At 41.3% G+C, this 23,045-nt stretch overlaps 1 protein-coding gene across 3 annotated transcripts; it reads right to left on the reverse strand.

The window, feature by feature from the left end:
• Nucleotides 1–153: 153 nt before the first annotated feature.
• Nucleotides 154–14,036, reverse strand: LOC105939791 (CCN family member 1). Of its 3 annotated transcripts, none has more exons than XM_012882091.3 (6): nt 13,872–14,036; nt 9,516–9,729; nt 6,032–6,279; nt 5,798–5,924; nt 5,418–5,599; nt 154–1,866 (listed from the first exon to the last, which is right to left on the reverse strand). In XM_012882091.3, the coding sequence occupies exons 1-6, from the start codon at nt 13,920–13,922 to the stop codon at nt 1,561–1,563; spliced, it is 1,128 nt and encodes a 375-aa protein (XP_012737545.2). In that variant the 5' UTR covers nt 13,923–14,036; the 3' UTR covers nt 154–1,560. The 3 variants fall into 3 exon arrangements, with proteins under 3 accessions (XP_012737545.2, XP_012737544.2, XP_012737543.2); XM_012882090.3 differs by having other exon boundaries at nt 5,798–5,927; XM_012882089.3 differs by having other exon boundaries at nt 5,798–5,942.
• Nucleotides 14,037–23,045: the final 9,009 nt, after the last annotated feature.

The raw sequence follows: 23,045 nt of genomic DNA on the forward strand, positions 1-23,045 counted from the left end.
GTAAGTTTACACACCCTCATCGGCATAAAGGGCTTGTTAATTAGGCTTTTAATGATGCATTGGAACTCTGCTTTTTTTCAGGATACAATTATAATATATACAACTTTCATATCATGGGTGATTTTGAAGGAAAAAAAAAAACCACACTGGTGCAAAAGTTTGAAATTGTTGACTTTCTTCATATCATACTGGATCAACATACATACAAGCTCACAAATGTATAGATACACCACCGCTAAAATAAGGTGTAATGTCATTAAAATTGGTTGAACTGGTTTTTGGTTCAGACCAGCTTAGTCCATAAATGATCATTTGGGATGTTTGGGCTTTTCCAGAAGGTTAACGTTTGCTTGCTTTGTCCATATCAAAACCACTTCTGCTCTGGGTTAGGGATCATTCTAGTTGTATCCAAGTTCCAACAATCTGCCAAATTGTCAACCTTCAGTTGAAATAAATTTAGTTAAGAGGTGCTCGACTCTTGTAAAATGGAAGGTGCGCCGTTCATATGAAGCCGGGTTTATAGTACCACCACCCACTGCTCCAAAGATCAACATTTTCAAGATCAACTAAAATCTTCAGCCATGCACTCAGACAGGTAAAGAAACCTGAGTTGTTTCAGTGCCATTATAAAATAACGATGGACGTAGACTACCTCCTGATTCATTAACTTCACCTCAAATCAGCAGCCAGTCTACTGAAACCTGGAAACTGACTGGGGTCCTTTGCTCAAAACGGGGTTTGGGTCGGGTAAAGCAGGCTAACCAAGTAGTGAAATGACCCTGAACTTCATCCGTCTCAATCTAACGTCCGTGATTAGTTCTGACCGGCCCTGGAGATGGACTGACAGAACAGACTGAACACAAGAGGGCAAAATAAATTCTGACAGAAAATGGTGTGATCAAACTGAATTAGTTGGGAACAAAATCGTATCTGTTGATGCGACAAAAGCTCAGTGTTTCAGTTCATGCTGGACTCTTTGTAATCAATATCAGAGTAACATGTTAAACCTGAGGTTAGGTTTAAACCGCGTTCTTTAATGTGTCCACACCATTAAAGCAGGCACAATTGGTGTCTGCTTTTCTAACTTCATTTACATTTCTAATCAACTATGCCCACCTAATGCCTGGCGTTGATGAATCAAATATAAATCAGTCTACATTATCTTCTGTTGTCACTGATTAGTCTCTGTTGGTGCTGTCCAACAGTCAGAAATGTCAAAGCAAAGTAAAGTGCTGTGATGCTTGCGTAGGGTTTGTCTTCTGACTGATCGAAGCGTTTCCTCCTCCATAAATGAAACCAGCAATCAGTGTGGAAGGGTTAAGGATTTCAGGGCTCTATTTAAGGGTCCCACGTCAGGTTTGAAGACGGAACAGACGAGTGTACAATCCACTCTGGTCACATATTACAACGTGGGTTGCTTTCAGCATAGCGATTATTAATCACGGCAACGTATCTTGCCTTTGGTCTTCCCTGTTTTGGAGCCAGACGGAGAGAGAAACGGCTCCTTGTCCTGAAGGGTCCTCCTCTGAGCTGATCTCTGCGCGTTCCCCGTCGGCAGGATTAATCAATGAATTTGTGTGTGTCTCCATACAGCCAGTGCTGTGGAAGGAGTGCTACGTCATTGAGGTGGCCACACTCATAGCTGCATTTACATGACTGGATGAACATGGTCAGCTTCTGGAAGCGCTCGCCGTCCGGGCACACAAAGGTCACGGGCACGGTGCGCGTCCAGCGCGGAGAGCAGCAGCGGGCGTCCGCGCACACGCCGCAGTAGTTTGGCCGGTAGAGACGGACGCTTTGACATTCTCCGTAGGAAAGGCTGATGGGCTGGGAGGCTTTGTGGGTCGGGGAGCAGCGTTTACCTTTCTGTGGTTGGAATAGACAGAGAAATAAAAAAGAGCTGTTATTACAATCTTATTACCAAGTCGTCAACTAAGCTTACGATGCGTCTTAAAGTGCTGCTCACCCCTGTTAAAATGTCAGGCTCAGCTAATGAAAAACACGTGAAGCAATGATAAATCAACTTCTCACATATAATATGACATTTTCTGTGACAGTTCAGCTGAAAAAACAACACAAATCTGTTAGAAGAATAAAATTAAACTGCTTTAATACACCTTGCTGAATGTTAGCCCAACCTATAACACCAACACTTGTTTGAAGCACCTTTTGACTGAACTTTAGGCGTTTAGATTTCTTTGGAAAAAAGCTAACATGATGTAGCATTTATGATACTGAAATCATGTTACAACGAGGCAATACATATTTACAGTAAGGGCTATTTAACAGAAGACCTAAAGATTCGACTCAGGGAGGACTGGGGTTGTATTTAACACACCGAAGACAGTAAGACTGTGCAGAAAGTAGAATTTATGCTATAGTTAGGATTTTTTTTTTAACAATATATAGATACAAACTTTGTCAAACAGAGATCCTGCACACCCAGTAATAGTTCAACTTGTAGAACTGATAACCAGTCCAAGAGTCCAAAGAACTGAGCCAGTCTTTGGCAAATTTAAATGTTGACTAGAGTCTTTTGGATGTTGTGGGGACAGGCAACAATGCCTCCTACCACTTAGATGGAGATCTAGCAGTTTAACATCCAGGTTACTTGGGCCAAAGGCCTAGTGGGTAGCTCGCCATCAAATGGGGACCAGGCCAGTTCGTTTCTTCCAATTTCTAAGCTCAATGAAAACCCATTTATAGTAGATTTCAGGCATCTAGAAGCTGCAGCAGCCAGCCCTGAACTTCCCTTTCCACCTCATGCTCTAAGACCAAACCAATGAGCACCGCCCAACTTTTGAAAACTAAAATCACACAAAATCTCACAGGATTTCACACTTAGTCCAACAATGGTGGACAGAATGGAAAATTGAAAGGGAGATATAAACGTAATTATTGAAAATATCTGGATTACACCAAACACCTGTGTTACAATCACTCGTAGGGAATCTGATTGGCTGACACTGCTTTGATGTTTTGATAGCAGCACAAAGACTTGGTGCTTGGGTTCAATAAACTTTAGGAGATTTTAAATAGTTATCATAAGCCAATGCCTATAAACAATACCCCTGTGGTTCAGTGCCAAGCCAATGGAAAATTCCTAGTCCAGTAACAAGAGCCACAAGTCGCATAGGAGAAGCTTTTGTTAACGACCGTAGCTTTGGGAATTAGTTTCTACTCACAGTTGCTATAGGGGAATGCAACATGGGCTGAGTCCCCTTTCCTGTTATGTATGTGTATATATAGCAGGAAGGATGTAAAAGGATTCATATGGTATGTCTGGCACAGAAAACATTGCCAAAGGCCAAAAGAACACCATACCCATAGTAAAATAGGGTGGTGGCAGTATAATGGCCTGGGATTATTTTCTTGAGCCGTCTACTTTGTCAAGGTGGATGAAAACGCTGTCGCTTCCAAATACCAGTCACTGTTAAAGCAAAGTTTACTGTTCAGCTCTGCAGTGAGTCCAAGCATACATTTGGAACTGCCCAAGTCAGGATGTGGGATGCCATCAGACTGAATACTAAAAATCTGTCCTTAAAGCGTACAACAAATTATTAGCTGACTTGTTCAGGATACATGTAATATTTGTAGAAAAAGATTCAAAATTATTTATAATTTTTCACATGAGAGAAACCTGGCATTTTAACAGGACTGTGTCCCCCTTTTAAATCCACAGCATATGGAGCTGACAAACTTCCTTAATCTTTTAACTCGTCAACATTTGTCTCTACACACAGACATTAGGGGGACTTTCAGCCCTGGAACTTTTAACCCAGCCAAGCAGAGGAAGCAACAAAGGATTAATATAGACAGGTCGTTTCCCTGAACTCTGAGTAAACACACTAGACTAGCAGTAGACAGTTGCTCTGCAGGAATGCTGAGCAGGATGGACTATATTTAAAAAAGTGTCTGCCTGCTACCAAAGCAAATAGTGAGTGCATCCGCACTGCCCAGTTCCCACTGGAGCTGGTGCTTTTTAAAAGCATTGCTAAGATTATATCTGTTTCTAAGATAAGAATAAATATTAGATCACACTTATTCACTCATTACAGGAACAAAACGGCCTTTTTCTTATTTCTTTCCCAGGTTTTACTTTTTTCCCCTCTGGTCTGGAGCTGATAGACTTTGTTTGTGTAACCCTGTGGTCAAACACAAGGAACAGCAGACATGATCACTGATAAGCCTTATCACAGACAGCAGTTAGACTCAGTGTGATAAATATTCTCGTGATGCGTAATGTCTTGCAAAGGTATTAATACCCTGCAAAGCTTTGTGCCTTTTGACCCGTTATAACACACTTCTATGTATTTTATTGGGATTTTATGTGATAGACACAACAGTTAACTGGAAGGAAAACAACACAAGGAGGACACAAATAAAAGTTTTACTGCTTCTGAGTCAATGCCTTGTAGAAGCAGCGTGTGCTTGTATGAATCTATGCCTCAACCTGTGTTTACACATCTAGAAAGACTGAATTTCTTTGCCCATTATTCATTGAAAACTTGCTCAGTCAAATTGAACAGAGAGCTTCTGTGAGCATTGATTTCCAAGGCTGGACTTTGGCCCATTCCAACACGTTTGCTGTTGCTTGAGGCAAACTTCAAATAGCACCTATTGTTGCCTGTGTTAATCAATGTTAATCACTCTTTCACAAATGCCAGATTTGTTGAGGGCACAACTTCTGGCTGTCCTGATGGCAGGTTATCCCACCTGATCTTTGGATCTTTGCAGCGTCTCCAAAGTCACCATGGCCTCTTGGCTGCAACTCTGAAATACTCTCCCTCACTGGCTTGTCAGCTCAGATGGAAAGTGTTGTTTTGGTAGCTTTGCATTTGTGCTGTACTCTTTCCATTAAGCGGTGATGGAATGAACCAAGCTCTGTTGGATGTATAAAACTTGGGATCTTGTTTTATAACCTAACCCTCCATTAAACATTACCAACACGTTCTCCCAGGCCTGTCTGCTCTGTTCCTTGGTCTTCATGCTGATGTCCGTTCACTAATGTGAACAAACCTCTGAGGCCTTCAGAGAACAGCTGCATTTATACGGACACTGAATCCCACACAGGTGGAGTCTGTTACTTAGATAAGTGGCATCTGAAGGTAGTTGTGTGTGCTGGACTTTATTTGGAGGTATCATAGAAAAAAGGTTTGGAATTGAGTTGTGCATCATGTTTTTCAGAGTTTTATTTGTAAAAGAAAAAAAGAAAAAGAAAAGCCCTGTATTCTATTCCGTCCTCTTCTCACCTGATGTCCTACTTTGTTTCACAAAATCCCAGAGGTCTGTGGCTGTAATGTGTAATGTGGAAAAGTGTATGAATACTTTTGTACAGGAGGGTATTTGGCTGAGGGACCTGTGTTCTGACGATGTCTCTTCATGTGTGGGATCATTACGAGCTCAGCGTTCCTCACCTTGGCTGGGACGGTCAGGCTGTGGCACGGCCGTATGGTGCAGATTCTCGCCTCCTTCTCTAGCTTGCACTGAGGGTTCTTGTTGGTGATGCGAGAGGAGATGCCCGTGCCGCAGCTGCGCGAGCACTGGGACCATTCAGAGGCCTGCACTAGACACTTTTTCTTCTTCAGGGTGTCCCACACTGAAGAAGAAGGGAGGAATGTCAAGGACCAAAAAAAAAAAAAAAAAGGACATTATTTTTCCCAAAGACTCCTGATCATTTCTTTGGCATGTAGTATAAAAGACTGATCCTTTGCATTCTCACTAACTTCTTGGATTTGGGAAAATGGACAGTGAATGGAAAACCAGGTTACAGAAAAACAAACATCCTTTCTCCTACCAGGCATATGTTTGTAGCCATGTCGGTCCCCCCAGCTGCTTGCCTTGACACGTGTGATGCCATTATCTAGGACCAGCTCATTTGCAGCCCGGTGCGGCGCAGCATGGTACCGACGTCTAGGCAGATGCTGCTGTAAAAGAGGCTCCTGATTAACAAGAGATAAGACACGTGAGCCATTTATTGTTGCAGCTGTGTCTATGTTCAGTTTGTTTTCACACAAACACACACACACACCTGGTACTTAGGTGGGAGAAGCCAGGTGTCCTTATGGCAGTCAACAGTGAAGCAGCACTGTCCCGGTATCCTGACCAGTCGTGGGAAGGGGCAGGAGGGTGAAGCAGGTGGCAGCGTGTTGCTGCAGAGCAGAGTGCAGCCGATGGCTCCATCAATGCAGGAACACTGGTGCTTACAGCCTGCGTGGAACATCTCGCCATTCTGGTAGATCCTGTTGTTGTACTCGCATGTGCGTCCCTCCGCTTTTGCTGAAACATATTAATTAAAGAAGGAAAAACATTGACTGATAGCTGTATGCAATTAAAGGCACATGTAGAAGTAGGTATTTTGCCTTTAGGAAAGATTCATAGTTTTGGTAATCCTAACTGATCTCAAACAGGAAAGGTTTAGTCTGATTCAATGTCAGACATTTTTATACAGTATCTGTAGATATTTATGTCAGAGTCCCTCCATCATAAAGTGCTTTACAAGACTGGCTTAGCTGGAGATCATATTCTGTAAGATACAATCTCAGGCGCATAGTAAAGGGACACTGGGACATCATTTACACAAATGTGCACAAATTATGCCAATGAAACAAGGTTATGAGCATCAGATGACTCTCCAAAAGTCTTAATTTGGGATAAAACACAGTGACTGAAAGTGGCTTTTTGCAGAGGTTGAATCTGCTGGTTGGTCAAATTGAGCTAGAAACAAAAAGAATGTCTACAAAATTAAAACAGCTTTATTTCTGCGTCGTCTGTGTTCATAAACAAGGAAACATTGAGAATGTTGAAAGGGTTGTCTACTACAGTTAAGGGTACTTTCTCAAAAAACCTTGTCAAAAGGATTGCTTTTTGGTATTTTTTAATATTCTTGAGATTTAGTGCAGCCCGTTGTACTCCATTGTATACAGATGATTGCACCACACCCCACGGCCCATATTATGCATACAGAACTACTGTTCTGTATGCATGATGGAGACACATGATTTCAGATACTGTACTACAGTATCTGAAATGCATTAAAGTCCACATTTTTAATTTTAGAGGTGGTCTTGTTACTGCGCTTTGGATCATGATTAGGCCTAAGGTCCTGTATTGATGGCTGGAGATTCTCCTGCAGGATTTTTCTGTAGAGAGTAAAATTCACGATTCCAATGACGGCAAGTGGTTCAGGTAGTGAGGAAGCAAATCAGCCCCAAACATCACAATACCACCACCGTGTTTCACTGTCAGTATGATGATCTGTTCCTAAAAGGTCCACTATTTTCTCATCAGTCCACAGAATATTCTGTCTAAATTCTTGGGGAACAAAATGTTTTCCCTCCATGGATGGCAGTTTTGCCTGGTCTCTTTCTCATTGTTTGGTCTGCAAAGCTTTAGATGTTGTTCTGGGTTTTTTGTAACCTCCTGGTTGAATCGTCCACGTACGCTTGGAGTAACTTTGGTTGACCAGCCTCTCCTGGGAAGGTTCACCACTGCTGCATGTTTTCTCCAGTTGTGGATCAAGGTTCTCACTTTGATTTACGGGTGTCCCAAAATGGCTTTGTAACTGTTTCCAGGCTGACAGTGACTTTGTTTTTCTACTTTGTTTTAACATGATTTGTATTGAGATTCTTTAGCCATCAGATAGGTTTTCTATCTACAGGTCAGGTAACAATCAAGCTTGAGTTTGGCTTGTGAAATTTCTACTTTTTTTTTTTTTACTTTTACCACTGTTAATTCATTATTGAGCAAAAGAGGTAGCTACTTTTTTCAAGAGGGATCTGTAAGTAGACAAACACCTTTTCATCGCACTGTAAGTTGTCTGCACTTGAATTTAGGTCCTTATGGTCTGTTGTCACGTTTACTGATATACCAGTGACATTTCTAACAAAAATGGCCCCTGAAGTTGGACATCCCTTTGAGAAAGTTCCAAGTTTCACAGGTTCGATATTCTAAGTGCCACATGAATTAAACACAGTGAAAGTTGCAGATGTAAACTAGTCTTTGGCACGGGTTGTCCCATTAAAGGGGACATATCATATTCTTCCTTTTCACATAGAAATCATTCAGTTGGGGTCGATATAAAGTGGAACTGCAATGCTTTGGTCAGAATTCCTTGTTAATTTACCCCCACGTTCCCCCTTTACCCCTGTTCTGAGGGTAAAGTGTCTAAGAGCAACTCGTTTTGGTGCTGTCTCTTTAAATCTAACAGAGGCACTTCACACCCCGCCCCTCCAGTACGCAGAAAGTACCACATCACCCCGTTCGCCCATTTTTGTAGGATGCTGGACGACGGTGTAAAGAACTATTGAACATGTTGACTCATCCACCTGTGGCTTCAGGATCCTTCAGCTTGGACAACAAAATCGATCAGAGCAATAACAATGGTAGGGTCACGAAATTGATAAACCAGTCCATGACCTTGCTTAGTGATTCTGCAGGAAATACTGTAACGTAATTGCTCAAAAGATATAATAGGGGGAATAGAGAAAACTGAACAGCTTACAAAATCTGACCCAAACAGAATGTAATTTGTAAATTACACTCAAATTGTCTGCACATCTGGAGACTACAAGTCTCACAACAAAAATAAAAAAAAAAAGCTAAAGAAGTTTTTTTTGCATGATGTGTCCCATTTAAAGCAGTGGCACACGGGGTTAAACAACCTTTATTTGTGAACGTGTTCTTTTAGCTTTTGAATGCATCAAATGCAGAGCAAACAGTTTTATTTATAGTATTGTAAATAGCAGTTAGGACTATAACAATTAGAAAATCCAACTGGCTTTCTGGCTTACAACTAAACTGAGTTCAACTCTAGCATGATGTCAATCTTGGATCCTTTACTTTTAAATTCCTGTTCAAAACATTGTTCCATTTTGCTATCCATTGTCTTCTGCTTGTCTGAGATTGAGTTGTGTAGACAACAGGTCCAGGAGAGACACCTAAACATCCCAAGGTGTTGCCAGGCCAGAATGGACATATAGTCTCTCCAGGGAGTCGTCCAGGAGGCATACTGATCAGATCAGGAAGCCACCTTAGTCGATTCCTTTCGATCTGGTGGCGCTGCAGTTCTACTTCTAGCTCGGTCTATAGTTCCTTAAACATAACACAGCCTAGATAAACAATTACTTCTTGTTAGGCAACAGGGCTACCTGTGGACAACATTTATTTAATCAAAGGAAAATGGCCTTTAACAAGACCACCAAGTAACCTCTGCTAAGGAGTAAAAATAGGAAAAAAGGATGTGGCAGACTGCTTGTCCCCAGAAGCAGCTATTCATAGCTTGCAGGGAAGCACAGGCATGGCGCACATGGAAGGGGTAATTTTATCCCTGAAATCCCCATCACAGCCATGAACCATTCACTACTTATTAAAATGTCGTTACACGTGTAAGGTTACATGCCGCTCCACTGCTTAGAACACATCCGTCTCACTTAGATTCCTTTTTTTTTCTCGGCTTGTTAATAATTGATTTGACATGAGCCGCTTTCCAACAGGCTTCCTGGCTCCGCCCTCACCTCGACAGACGCCCCAGGCCACGGTCACGTCGTTGCCATAATTACACTCCAGCCCTCTGTGGGGGTCGCAGGGCTTTGTGCGGCTGCAGTCTTCGTTCAGCTGTGCGGCGCACACCTTGCAGCAGCCGCAGTTGTCTGGCACGGTGCTCACGCCTGGGGGGCACACGGGGGGCTGTGCCGGGCATTCGCACACAGCTGGGCAACTAGCAGTCACCTGGGAGGATCATAACGTCAAACAAAGCCCACGTGACTTTAATGCGACAATGAACTGAGAGACATAACTGTACATTTACCATCATATCATGCTTAGTTAAGCTCTAAATACACAAACGTTGCGACACAATGTCCTGGATTCTTTTCCTGGGTGGGGATTTTTTTTCTCCGTTGAGGAGGTTTAGAAAATGTATCTGCACGGCCTCCTCTCAGTCAGTCTGTTACGGTGAGAACAACTGTATGCACGAGGTATAAGAAGACCTGCAGTGATTTTCAAGTCTTTTGGGCCCTCTCAGAGGTTTGCTTCCAGGAATGACCCGCGTTGAGCTCCATCCATCTCTGGCATATTTAACAAGTTTCCATGTCCCTGGTGAGGAAAAGCCTCCCCACAGCATGACGCCGCCCTCACCATTTTGAGTTTAGCACAACAGCCAAAGAGGTTGATTTTAATTTAATTCAATATGCTTGGATCTAAATCCTTCCATAGTAGCTGTGTGTTTGGGGTCCCTGTAATGTTAGAAGAAAAACCTCCATCACAGCTCCAAGCTCTTTGCATCCTACAACAGGGTTCCTTCCAGAAGTGCCCTGCGTTCAGCTCCATTCGTCTTTCCATTAACTTTGACCTGCTTCACTGTTTCTGTCTAAGATAAGCATCCCTGCAACATGACGTTGCCACTGTTGTGTTTCCCCGTGCCGGTAGTATGTTCAGGGTTGATCTGCAGTCATGGCTTACTTGCTTAAACAAAAGGAGTTCAATTTTGGTCTGATCTGGCAGACAGAGTACAGGACAGATTCTCCAGATGGGGCTGTGGACCTGTGCAGCTCCTCCAGAGTAACCAGAGATGCTTGGCTGCTTCATTTGCATTTGCTGGACTGAACAGAGCTCTGTGAGATGTTCAAAGCTTGAAATACTGTTTCCTATCCCCACCCTGCTTTGAACATCCCCACAACCTGATCCCTGACCTCTCTGCTTCGTTGCTTGCTCTTCACAAAGGTGTTTGTTCACTAAAGTTCTCCAACAAACCTCTAAATCCTTCATAAAACAACTGCACTGATACTGAGATTGAATAATAATAAAAAACATATCGGACTTTGTTTACTAAATCTGTGATTTCAGAAGGCAATTGATTTCCCTGGATTTAATTTAGGGGCCTAAGCATATGAGGGGGTAAATACAACTGCACACCACACTTTTCAGATTTTCAAGCTCAAAAATTGAAAAGGTAAAATATATCCTTTTATTTTCACTTGGTAACTGTACCCATAAACTATATTGAAGTTTATGATTATATCCAGACAAAAAGTTAAAAGGTTTGTACCTTTGGACTGTGTGTCCAGTTCTGTAAACACAATAACCTTCCATCCATGCTTCGGTATGTTGATAACCCTAAAACAAGGGTTTAATCAGTATCGGTCAGTCAGATAAAATCCCATTAAAAAGTCTGTGGTTGATGTGAAAAACAGTTCAGTGTATTTGATTACTTCTACAAGGAACTGTGCAGTTCATCTAAGTCTGAATTCAATAGTTAATATCCGGCGGGGACATTTCTGACGTCACTACGCTGCCTTTGGCCACTTGGCACTGCTCTGTTCATGTTTGTAACATTTTTTTTAATAGTTTTTATGAATCTCCTTCCCCTAAAGCGCGGGTGTCAAACTCCAGTCCGTGGTTGATTAGGAGTTTCTTTTCGGCTGAAACGGCACCAGAGGGCTAAATCAGCCGCAGATGCGATCTGAGCACAGGGTGCAGGAGGAACATTCAAGTTTGCTGGGTCATCTTTTCTCTTCCATTAATAACAGATTTTGTATTGCTCCACAAACAACAGTGTATTACCAATATGGTAGGTAAAGTCAGGATATTGTTGTTGATGGGGTCTTCCTGATATACCTTTCAGCCCAGCATGCCACAACAAAAGGGACGCCACTTGGCAAAAAAGAGAAGAAAAAAAGCACATGAAGACATTTTCCTTTGCTTTAAGTGCATGTCCAGTCAACAGGAATGGATGCAACTGTGTTTAAAGATCTTGAAGTTTCCTGCAGTCTAAGCACTGTAGAAAAGTTAGCTGGACTCCATGGGTGGTGACCCGTTTCCTCATTAGTGGTTCGATGCTAAATTAAGTGTCTCAAATACGTTTGACCAGCTTAAGTTTAAAAGCTTATATATTAGGACTCTTCAGACCTTAACTGGGTAATTTCACACTAGACAGGTCTTACTCTTGTAAATGAGAATTTGTGTCTCAATGAGACTACCTGTATAAATAAAAGGTTTAATAATAATAATAATAATAATAATAATAATAATAAAAAGGCATGTATTATTGATTAAAACACAATTAAAGCTTAACTAAACCTTTATCCGATAAGGTGTTCTAAAAGGGCATTTCAGTACCTTCTTGGTTTTATGATAACCTTTGACAAGCTTGAAACTCATGTAGACAAGTCCAACCTGGACTAGATATGGGTTGGTTAATGGTATCAAGCAGGGATGGGCAATTATTGTACCGCTAATCATGAAATGTATTTTTATCATCATGAGAAATTTGGATTTATCGTGACGTTAAACTACTGTATGATGTTTACATAGCTCAAAAACAAAGTGTTTTTTGGATGGATACTTTCCCTGTATTTTTCACAGTTGCTTCCATGAGTGACAATACATTTTACTGATTGAAGAAAATTTTATAAAATTGCACATATTAATGTAATTGGTATCCAGAAGTAGCCAATTCAGTGACTGGAAACGTCTTTAGAACAGCACAGTTTATTTGCATTTTTAAATCTCTGTTAAAAATCCACCTGTTTGTGCTGGCTTTTAACTCAAGCTGAGCAGATTATTTTATTATCTTTAGTATTATCTTTGCATGTCGTCTAAGCCATTACAAGGCCTTTGTTGGGCAGTACTATAAAGCTTGTAACTCCACACTACTCCAGCCATTTTGAATTGAGAAAGCTTTCTGGATGGGAAGCGAAACGTCTTCAAACTTCGAAAAAAAAGTCCAGTTGTTTATTTTTTTTTAACCTTTTTTGGAATTATCTTTTAGTATTTTTAGTAATTTTCAGTAGTTTAACTTTTATTAATTTTAATTATTCTCGTCCCATGTTATGTGTTTGTTATTTTATATATTTATACTGCTTGTTGTGTACAGCACTTTGGACGGAGATAAATGTGCTATATAAAAAAAGTTGACAGTCTTTTTTGTAGATAATTCTTTATTAATTACTAATTATTAATAATAATAATTATTTTTTTCTTGTGTTTGTGGGGCTTTGACATGCAGTAGCAATCTTTAACCAAAAACAATGTATTTCTATATAGTTTTTCTTTATTTTTTCTTGCTATGGATATACATACAAATGTTGTGAAGATATTGTGATAAAGTTCTAAATCCTAATCCTAAATGTTATATTTTTTTGTATTCATTAATTTGTGCCATTTTAAGTCTGCATCACTCGTTTGACCCAGGGTGATCATACCCTGTTTCCAACAAAAACTTTTCCCTGAAATGTCCCTTATTTCAACGCTTTAAGAATAAGAAAAAATGTTGCGCACAACAAGAAATGACTTGGTTGCAATGCTGTTAGCGTTACAGACGTAGTTGTGGAAGAACAGATAAATTTTAGTTTTTAGCTTTCTCAAACATATTGTTGAACTATATCAGCCCACATATAGCAACATATCAAATATATCTACGTTTTGTTTAATGTTTGCAGAACAGGGTGACAGAAGGGGACCATTAGCCCAGGGCACCATTTAGACGTGGGCCGCCCCTGTAGGGGTTCGCTCCTACAACCCCATGCAGACTCCTGGCTTGACTCATGGTTTTAACGCAGGAGCCAACATGTTTTAGTTTGAATAAACCAACAAGGAGCTGAAACTTAGACAGACATGAGTAGGCACGCTTATTACCAGAAACGGCGAACTTCTTCAAAAGAACCACACGTATAGGCATTTACTGGCTGTTCTCGTCCATTTTCAGACAAATTACCCAAGTCAAACCAACAGAGTGGGACTTCTTTTGAGTTTCTTTCACCGAAGCCTGATTCTGTCCATAGCACTGAGACCGAAGTTTACTCTAATGATTTATTGCAGTGACGCTCATGTAAACTGTCAAAGCAGGCACTGTGTTGAATGCCATATCTTACCTGTGTTATGGCGACTGTCGTCAGTAGAGTCAGGTAGGTCAGAAACGCCATTATTAGCTTGGAAAACCTTATAAAATATAATTAAACTGAAAAAATAACCCCTAGGCTGCCATGCGCGCTGAATATTACCTACATTGACACCGCGCGCCTCCTCGATTCCTGGGTTCAGACCGTCCGTCGTCTCCTTGTATATACTCCCAGTGGGCGTGGTTTCCCCCACGCGGCTCGCTTCTTGATTGGTCGGTGGGCGGGATTTTGGAATCAATGCAGCCATTCATAAAACCTCCAGAGCTGCTCCGTATTTCCTTCACGAGTTAAAAATTAAAACGCAGCGGTCGCTTTCTAATCGCACCCGAGATGCATTCCTGCTTTGGCGGCCGCCACCCTCTCATCGCTGAGTAAATATACCGATTCTACAAGGCCAGGCCAGGAAACAGGAAGGAGGACCTCCACCTCTTAGTGGGGAAAAGTGGGGAGGACATCTGGTCGGTTTCTCCTGACCACATTTCGTGCCACAGCAGAACATTTAAGTGGAATTGTTAAACAAATAGTAAAATTGCTGTGAGAGAAGATACACTTCAATTTGTGTCAAACATTGTTTTCCAAGCGCATTGCTTTGCTTTTTTATTTACTTCATTCAACCTTTATTTGTAGAGGATGTCTCATCCAAGATCTAATTTACGAAAGACCCGTTTTGATGAAACTATAGCTTGAATGTTTGCACTTGATTTCAGCTTGTCAAGCTGTTTCTGACCATCATTTCACACCACATCATGCCAGCGTGGGACTAATACGTATGGGATCACTTGGAAAGAATGGTCTAGCTGGGAAACAGGATTATTGTTACAGGAGCAGAACATATGTTGGTTGGCCTCCTCCCTCTCCTCAACCCAGGACTTTATTCAAACCGCAGGTTTCCAGCCACACCTGCCCCTGCACAGGGACCCCTTTTTGATGAAAGAAATGTGATATGTAGAGTTTTTCAAAGCAGTGTTCTGTTCTATATATTATTACTTTTACAATATTCCAAGCCCTTTAGCATCACAATAACCTATTGTGGTCGTAAATCTGCAGCTTTTGGCTCACATGCAAATGCACATCTTGGTTGCAGTTTTGCATAGTTCCCTTGTCACTTTTTTCCATAAAAATGTGCTCTTTCTTAGTGCATAGCATTTGAAAATGCTGACCAAGCCAGAATGTTCATTCATCCATCTTTGAAATTATGCAGAGCCTTGCAAAAGTATTCATATCCTTAGACTTCCTCAGTGTTTTGTTATGATCACAAGAGTTGATCATATTTGGATTTGATGTTATAAAGCAACACGGAGCAGCAGATGATTGCAAGGAAAATTGTGCAAGGTTTTCAAATATCAATTCAATCTGAAAAACTCACACAGAAAGAAGAGACAATTAGAAGAATTTATTGATACAATATTTTAAGACTTTGGCGCTCAGACCTCGGCAGGAAACATTCACGCTGAATTATACTTCAATATGCATAAGCAGGTGTATGAGAATAGGAATGATCCCCCCAGGCCTGAAACTGGTGGTGGAGTGGAGATAGAAGAAGTTTGTTTAGTCCATATGATGATCTGCTTGAGCTAGATGTCCAATTTGATAAACACAGGTTTGCATGATTGTCCATGATGAGCAAGCTTGAAGCGACTGTGGAGAGGAAAAACTCCCCTTTGGGAAGAAACCTCTGGCAGAACCAGGCTCAACATGGCGGTCTTCTGCCGGACCGATTGAGATATGACAGTGAATTCTGTAGAGTCCAGGAGGAATTACACTCTAATAGGAACAAGGTTGTAGGAGCACATAGGAAAGCCAGATGGAGCTGCTATGATGGTGGAGAAGGGGATGGAGGTGGGTTGAAACCGGTCATGGGTTGAGTCCAGATCAGACATCGCACAGCGACTGCTTGCTTGCTGGGTAGAAGTTGAGCTGGATTTAAAGTTCTTTTAAGACGGATCCAGGACACTGATTGGCTTTGAGGAGGAGCAGTTCAAAGCTGATTGGCTTGCGTCGGAGGCGAATGAGTCCCTGATTGATGGAGGTAAGCAATGAGTTTCTTCAGACTGAATTTCCGCATTTAGCTCCATTTCAATCTGAAAAACTCACACAGAAAGAAGAGACAATTAGAAGAATTTATTGATACAATATTTTAAGACTTTGGCGCTCAGACCTCGGCAGGAAACATTCACGCTGAATTATACTTCAATATGCATAAGCAGGTGTATGAGAATAGGAATGATCCCCCAAAAATTGCCGAGGTCTGAGCATCTGTATGCTCATAAGCCGGGTGACTATAGCGAAGGATAATAGAATGAATAATTGAACTGCCAAGAAGGTTTGCAAACAGCTTACCAAGTCAGGCCGTGGTTATGAAGGCCTGCGAGCAGGCCGTTGCAGTGAAGGCTTACCCAAGTACAGCGAGATGAATGGGAGATGATGATTGGGTGAACGATAAGGTAAAGATGAATTTATCAGGGATGCTTGATGAATGATTTCTTGCGGATGATGCACATAGATAAATGAGTGATCATGAAGAGATCCGAGACAGGTGAAAGGACACATGACAGGATGCAACAAAAATGCATAACGGATGCCTGTCGGTATGCATGAAAGGTATGTGACAGGGTGCATGATAGGAAGAACACAAATAACTGCAAATAATATGAGTGAGTTTTGAACCACCACCAGTATTTGAAGTTGAATTACCTTAAAGCTGATAGAGCATTGAGCATGAAAGGACCAATGTGTGCCCAGAAGCAGAGAACTTGAATTGATACAAAAACAGGGCTGTTGCCATGAAGACTTACCAAAACAGGGTCGTTACCACGAAGACTTACCAAAGTTCTGTGAGATGGAATGTTTATGATGCGTTTCTTGCTGATGCGTTTCTTGCTGATGCGTTTCTTGCTGATGCGTTTCTTGCTGATGCGTTTCTTGCTGATGCGTTTCTTGCTGATGCGTTTCTTGCTGATGCGTAACTTGCTGATGCGTAACTTGCTGATGCGTAACTTGCTGATGCGTAACTTGCTGATGCGTAACTTGCTGATGCGTAACTTGCTGATGCGTAACTTGCTGATGCGTAACTTGCTGATGCGTAACTTGCTGATGCGTAACTTGCTGATGATGCACATAAATAAACGAGTGATCATGACGAGATGCAAGACAGGTGACAGGACACATCAGAGATGCATGACAGGATGCATAGGAGAATGCATAACGGAATGCATGAAGGGACGTATGACGACGCAGGACCAGACGCGACAAGACGAGTGATCATGACGAGATGCAAGACAGGTCACGGGACACATGACAGGATGCAACGGTATGCATAACAGAATGCATGACGGTATGCATAAGAGAACACATAACAAGACGCAGGACCAGACGCGACTCCGAGTGATCATGACGAGGTGCAAGACAAAAGACAGGACGCAGGACAGGATGCAACGGGATGCATAACAGCAAGCATATCGGTATGCATGAAAGGACGCACAAACGCAGGACCAGACGCAACACCGAGTGATCATGACGAGATGCAAGACATAAGACAGGACACAGGACAGGATGCAACGGGATGCATAACAGCAAGCATATCGGTATGCATGAAAGGACGCACAAACGCAAGACCAGACGCGACCCCGAGTGATCATGACGAGATGCAAGACAAATGACAGGACACATGACACGATGCAACGGGATGCATAACATGATGCATGACAGAATGCATGAAGGACGCATGACATGACGCAAGACCAGACACGACCAGACGCACAAGAAATGCATGACAGAATGCATTACAAATACGAAAAGAATGCATGAAAGGGTACTTGACAGAATGCATGATAGAGCACAGGACTACAAATAATATGAATGAATTTTGAACCACCACCAGTATTTGTAGTTGAATACTTAAAATTAGAGGGCATTGAGCAGCTAAATGAATGGATGCCCAGAATGATATACGAGGCATTATGGTGACCATGCCCATTTGTTGAAGTGATCAGGAATCTGAGAACCAACAATTATATAGAACTCCCCCAAAACCTACGGATGGCAGCATCCGTAAAATCTTTAAACATATCTTCAACAGAACACATTATAGAAATATATATTTCCGATCCAGGCGAGAAGCAGACCAGACTAGAAGTTCAGAACGCAGCTCTCAACCAGAGTATCCTGTTCAAGAAGGAAGAAACAAAATTAGTTAACTTGAGCTGCCTGGAAATGAAGCATGCCTCTGGCAATGATGCATCTGCGAGACTGAGCTGAACGAGCGAGGAGGCAGCTAACGGAAACACTGATATGGAATGAGACCAATATCATGTGAATTCGAGAGCTTAAATGCAGGAAGCCATGATGAAACTAGGTTGAAATCCATACCTAGAACTCGATTTGCAGGTTAACAGGTTTAATTTGAGAGGACAACTAGGAATAGTGAAAGAAGATCTATTTGAGGAAAGTGACCATAAGATAAATGGATGAAGACGGGCAACACTTCTTAAGACATAATTATCAAATAATATTTGCTTAACTTGTGAATGCGTAGAATGCCGAACACATACTAAATGCTGTCATGAATCGAATAAGCTTATTTAGCTTATTCCATGGCGTTTTAAATGAATTTAATACTTTAACTCAGATTCTGCACTGCATTCTGACAAAACTGATGATCTTCAATGTTTATTAGCTTAATTATCCTCACCAGCCTGCAGACAAGCTCCGTAATTGAAATACTATCACCAGACAACAGCACCCGCAGTGACGCTCTCCGGATGTTCATCTTAAAATAAATTCTTGAACCTGAAAAAGAAAATTGTCAATCCCTAAAGCATGAGCAAATGGCTGTTAAAAGATCGCCAATACTCAAATCATTCCCCAACAGCCCAGCTGACGTTCAGACAATACCTACAAGAAAAAGCATAAAATAACTTTAACATGTATAATTTCACCTGAAGTAATTGATTGGCAAAACTTTGAAATGACCACTGAAATGACAAGAGTGACAAAAGTGGCCTAGTCAGCATAAATAAAAGTCTGAATCCAGTACAGACCGGTCCAAACAGACGCCGAATTGCACCAGAGTTGCAGCGGTTTTAACAATTGGTATTAATTACTGGATTTAAAATGCACTTCTGAAATAAAAATGGGGTAAGTATCAACTCAACCCTACTGTCCGGTTAAACAGAACATAAATAACATTGAAGGTGCTTGCAGAGGATTGCCAATAGTTAGTCTTATGATGACGAATCAGAGGTTTGAAAATGCTGAGACATTTGCTAGTACAGCCTGCAGGTTGATGATAAAGGAGAGACGCGTTACCATATCAAAAGGTAGTAAGAGTACACAGAATGGGAAATTAAATAGAAAAGAGGAGAGTGATAACAAGGTTAAGATTTAAGCCTACAAACTTAATTTACACTTAAAATCAAAGCATACAATGGCAAGAAATTACTGTAGAAAATATAAACAATGAGTTAAATTAAAATGATATAATTTCGAAATAAGAGAAGATATATGGAGTCCATTACGAACCATACTCCAACCAGTAGGTGGCAGTAATGTTACTACAAGCCTGTTGCCAACCGCCAAAACCAGAAGAAGAAAAACGACAACAACATTAGAATGGATGGGATACGTTCTGCCCAAATAGACGGACATACAGAAGCGTAATGAGCAAACGCGTTCAATATAAATTAAAACATGAGTGGATACATATTACCCTGAGCTGCTCGGAGCGGGAATGAGTGAGGAGATCCGGCTGAAAGTTGCGGCAGGACGATACGGAAAGGTGGGTCTTGCAAAGCCGATCAAAACCAGAGAGATCCCACGGTGACGCGGAGTCCTCCCCAGCGCGCTACGAAGCGGAGCGGGACCAGAGCCGAAGCAGAGCTGAGACGGCGTCTGCGCCAGGAATCGGATATGATGGGAAACAGAGGTTGGGTGACGGAATGAGATGCCACAGGCGGAAGAAGGCCAGCTAAGAGAGTGAGTCCAGGTCAGCGCTGTTTAAGATATGCTGGAGTGAATATAGCAGTCGGAGATGATGTATGCGCGGCTAGATGCGTTCCCAGAAGCAGGAGGATTTGAGGATAAGTTGTTATCGTCTTGAAACCGGTCATGGGTTGAGTCCAGATCAGACATCGCACAGCGACTGCTTGCTTGCTGGGTAGAAGTTGAGCTGGATTTAAAGTTCTTTTAAGACGGATCCAGGACACTGATTGGCTTTGAGGAGGAGCAGTTCAAAGCTGATTGGCTTGCGTCGGAGGCGAATGAGTCCCTGATTGATGGAGGTAAGCAATGAGTTTCTTCAGACTGAATTTCCGCATTTAGCTCCATTTAAAAAATATGTAAATTCTTTAGCCCCCTTACTGTAACGCTAATTCTTCACCATAAAATACAGCAACCATTAGCCCCCAGAACTCACCTAATAACTCAGGAAAACAGCCAAGGGAGCAGGGACGTGCAGAGACCGTTGGAGGGGCAGGTGCTCAAAGTTAAAAGTGGGCACATGGGGCACGGATTTAAAACGCGATACAGAAACATACCTTGCTATACATCCGGCTGAAATGTACCAACCCATACTATAAAGAATGTAACATGGAATCAAGGGCGTAGGTTTGATTTGAACTTTAACCCTAGCGACACTTCATTGCTCTGACATCATTTTTACTTTTTTGGTGTACCAAATTACCCTCGTAATGAAGTAATATTTTATGGATTAAGTCCCTGATGATAACAATGTCTAGCTCCGCCCCTGGTTTGTACTAATTTACTAATAGACAGTGTGGAAATCTTTGTACAATAAAAGCAATGTAAATAGTGTTCCTCGGTTGTATTTGTCGCAATTCTAATTCTAGAAGTAGAAATAGTGAAATAAATAGCACTATCATTTTGTGAAATCCTAATTACGCTATTATAAATAAGTAAAAGTCTAAACAAAATATAGCAGTTGTTTAGGCAGCATATAGTGTTGTTGTGTTGTATATCATATAAAAGAAATATCACCTGCTATTTATACCTGAACTGCATCAGAGGGTCAACAAAAACATTAAACAATAATAGCAACGAAATATTGGTAAAAGGGAAACCCTCACCTTTTCTTTTTCAGGCAGCTGTGGCTAAGAATCAGAATTTTTAATAGTCTACAGTCTTTGCTTTTCCATCTTTCCAGCCGGCTTCAGAACTCCAGCCTGGCACAAAATATTTAGTTTTATAAAACAGATTAGGTTTCTGTTGATAAATGCATTATACTTCAGAAATAGATGCTATTTTGAGATGCTAACGTTGGTTACTTACATTTCTCAAGTTCCATAAATCAAAACTCTCTCGCCTGCTTCTTTACAGAACTGCGCTCAGCAGCTTTCACCTATTTTACTGCAGATAATTAGTTTCTTAACTGGGACTAGTTCCGTAGCCTAGTATTAATTATGGTAACCACAGTATTCCTGTATGACTCAAAACTGAAATCTCCGCTCCAAGCAAGCACGCACACGGACAGACTAGAAAACAGCCAATCAGAAAGAGGGAAGGCGGGATTTAAAGCAGTATAACCAATCACAGTGGAGTTAAACAGCACAGAGCACAGTCAAGTGTGCTGCAGATTTAAAGGGGCAGGACCACTGAGCTATATAATACACTGGAGTGCTGATTTTGCCGAAAAACTGAAGTCACTGGCCGCCATCTTGCTACTCCCTACTCTCACAGAATCCCATAGGATTTGGTTGCAACAACAAGCAGTTTTCTGGCTGAGTGAAAACGTTTCACAGGTAATTCTACAGTCAGTGGATGTACTAACACTATTAACTACTAGGAAATTAGGTGCTGAAATATTTTACATGTTATTCATATTAAATATATATATATATATATATATATATATATATATATATATATATATATATATATATATTTAAATATATATATATATATATATATATAAGTATGTGTATATGTATATATGTATATATATGTATACACATATGTAAATATATGTTTTTGTACATTGTTATTTATATATTTATAAATGTTAAACATATTATTTAAATGAATAAAATGCAAAATATTTCAGCACATGACTTTCTCAGTACTTGATAGTTTTAGAACATAAAATAAAAGTATATGGCATTTGACATTTTAAAAGTCTTAAGCCCCCCCTGAACATGAGAAAATCCTCGTAATTCGATGCTGTAGCGCACATATTCCCTAGTTACTGGGGGGAAATAGGGAGTACCAATATGGCGGCTGGTGGCTTCAAAGCGACTCGTTCAAACAGACGGTGATTAGCACTCCAGTGTATTATATAGCTCGGTGGGCAGGACAGACTGGCCAGCGTGAGGCAGCGGAGCTGGGAGCTGCGAGAGGAAAAGTAGGGCAGAGTGAGGGTACGTTATGTGGATCATGTAACCAGCCACGGTATATCTAAATTATTATTCTTTTGGACATGCACCATGCACACACACACCAACAAACACGCACACATAAAAAAAAAAAAAAAACTGACAAAAGGGCACTTTGGGCACCAAGGGACAAAGGGGCAGGTGCTCAAGCCCCCTCCGCCCCCCCCTCTGCACGTCCCTGCAAGGGAGCAATAGTAACTCTGGAGGAGCAACTGTGGTAGGGGAATCAGTTGGAGGGACATCTATTAGTCATACACTCCACTAATCGGGCCTATATGGAAGAGTAGGAAGAAGAAAGTAGTTAAAAGAAAACCAGAAAAAGTCTTTTTTTGTAGTTTGGCCCTCGTCTCTTAGAGGGAAAGCAAGCATGTGGAAGAAGTTGTTCCTGTGAAGCACTTTGTGATGTCAATGTCTGCAAAAGGTGCTACAGAGATAAAAGTTTTAAGATGAGGCCAACATGGAGCATTTATGTCCAATGTGTGGCAAGAAAATCATGACGGCACATAACCCTGATCACACTATGGTGGTCACACCTTGAGGGACTCTTTACTTCAGCAGACATAATGAAGCTGGTCAGACCTGATTGGGAGATGGAGCCAAACTGAAGGAGATCCTGGAATAAAGCATCTTAGAAGCTTCAAGAGACAAATGACCGGAGTCGAGGTTTATCTCTCATCAGAAAAGTGACCCTAAACATGCAACCAGAACTAAAATGCGATGGGTAAGCTCAAAGCATATTTATGTATTAAAATTGCTCAGTCAA

This window comes from Fundulus heteroclitus, chromosome 5, assembly GCF_011125445.2.
Source record: "Fundulus heteroclitus isolate FHET01 chromosome 5, MU-UCD_Fhet_4.1, whole genome shotgun sequence".
Taxonomy (NCBI): Eukaryota; Metazoa; Chordata; class Actinopteri; order Cyprinodontiformes; family Fundulidae; genus Fundulus; species Fundulus heteroclitus.

What these genes read in the sequence shown, in the direction of transcription:
- LOC105939791 (XM_012882089.3), bottom strand. Translation starts at nt 13,922, where the DNA reads ATGGCGTTTCTGACCTACCTGACTCTACTGACGACAGTCGCCATAACA. An exon ending in TTCTCCCACCTAAGTACCAG is followed by an intron (nt 5,943 to 6,031) that starts GTGTGTGTGTGT and finishes CTTGTTAATCAG; the next exon opens with GAGCCTCTTTTACAGCAGCA. An exon ending in GCCTGACCGTCCCAGCCAAG is followed by an intron (nt 1,867 to 5,417) that starts GTGAGGAACGCT and finishes TTCCAACCACAG; the next exon opens with AAAGGTAAACGCTGCTCCCC.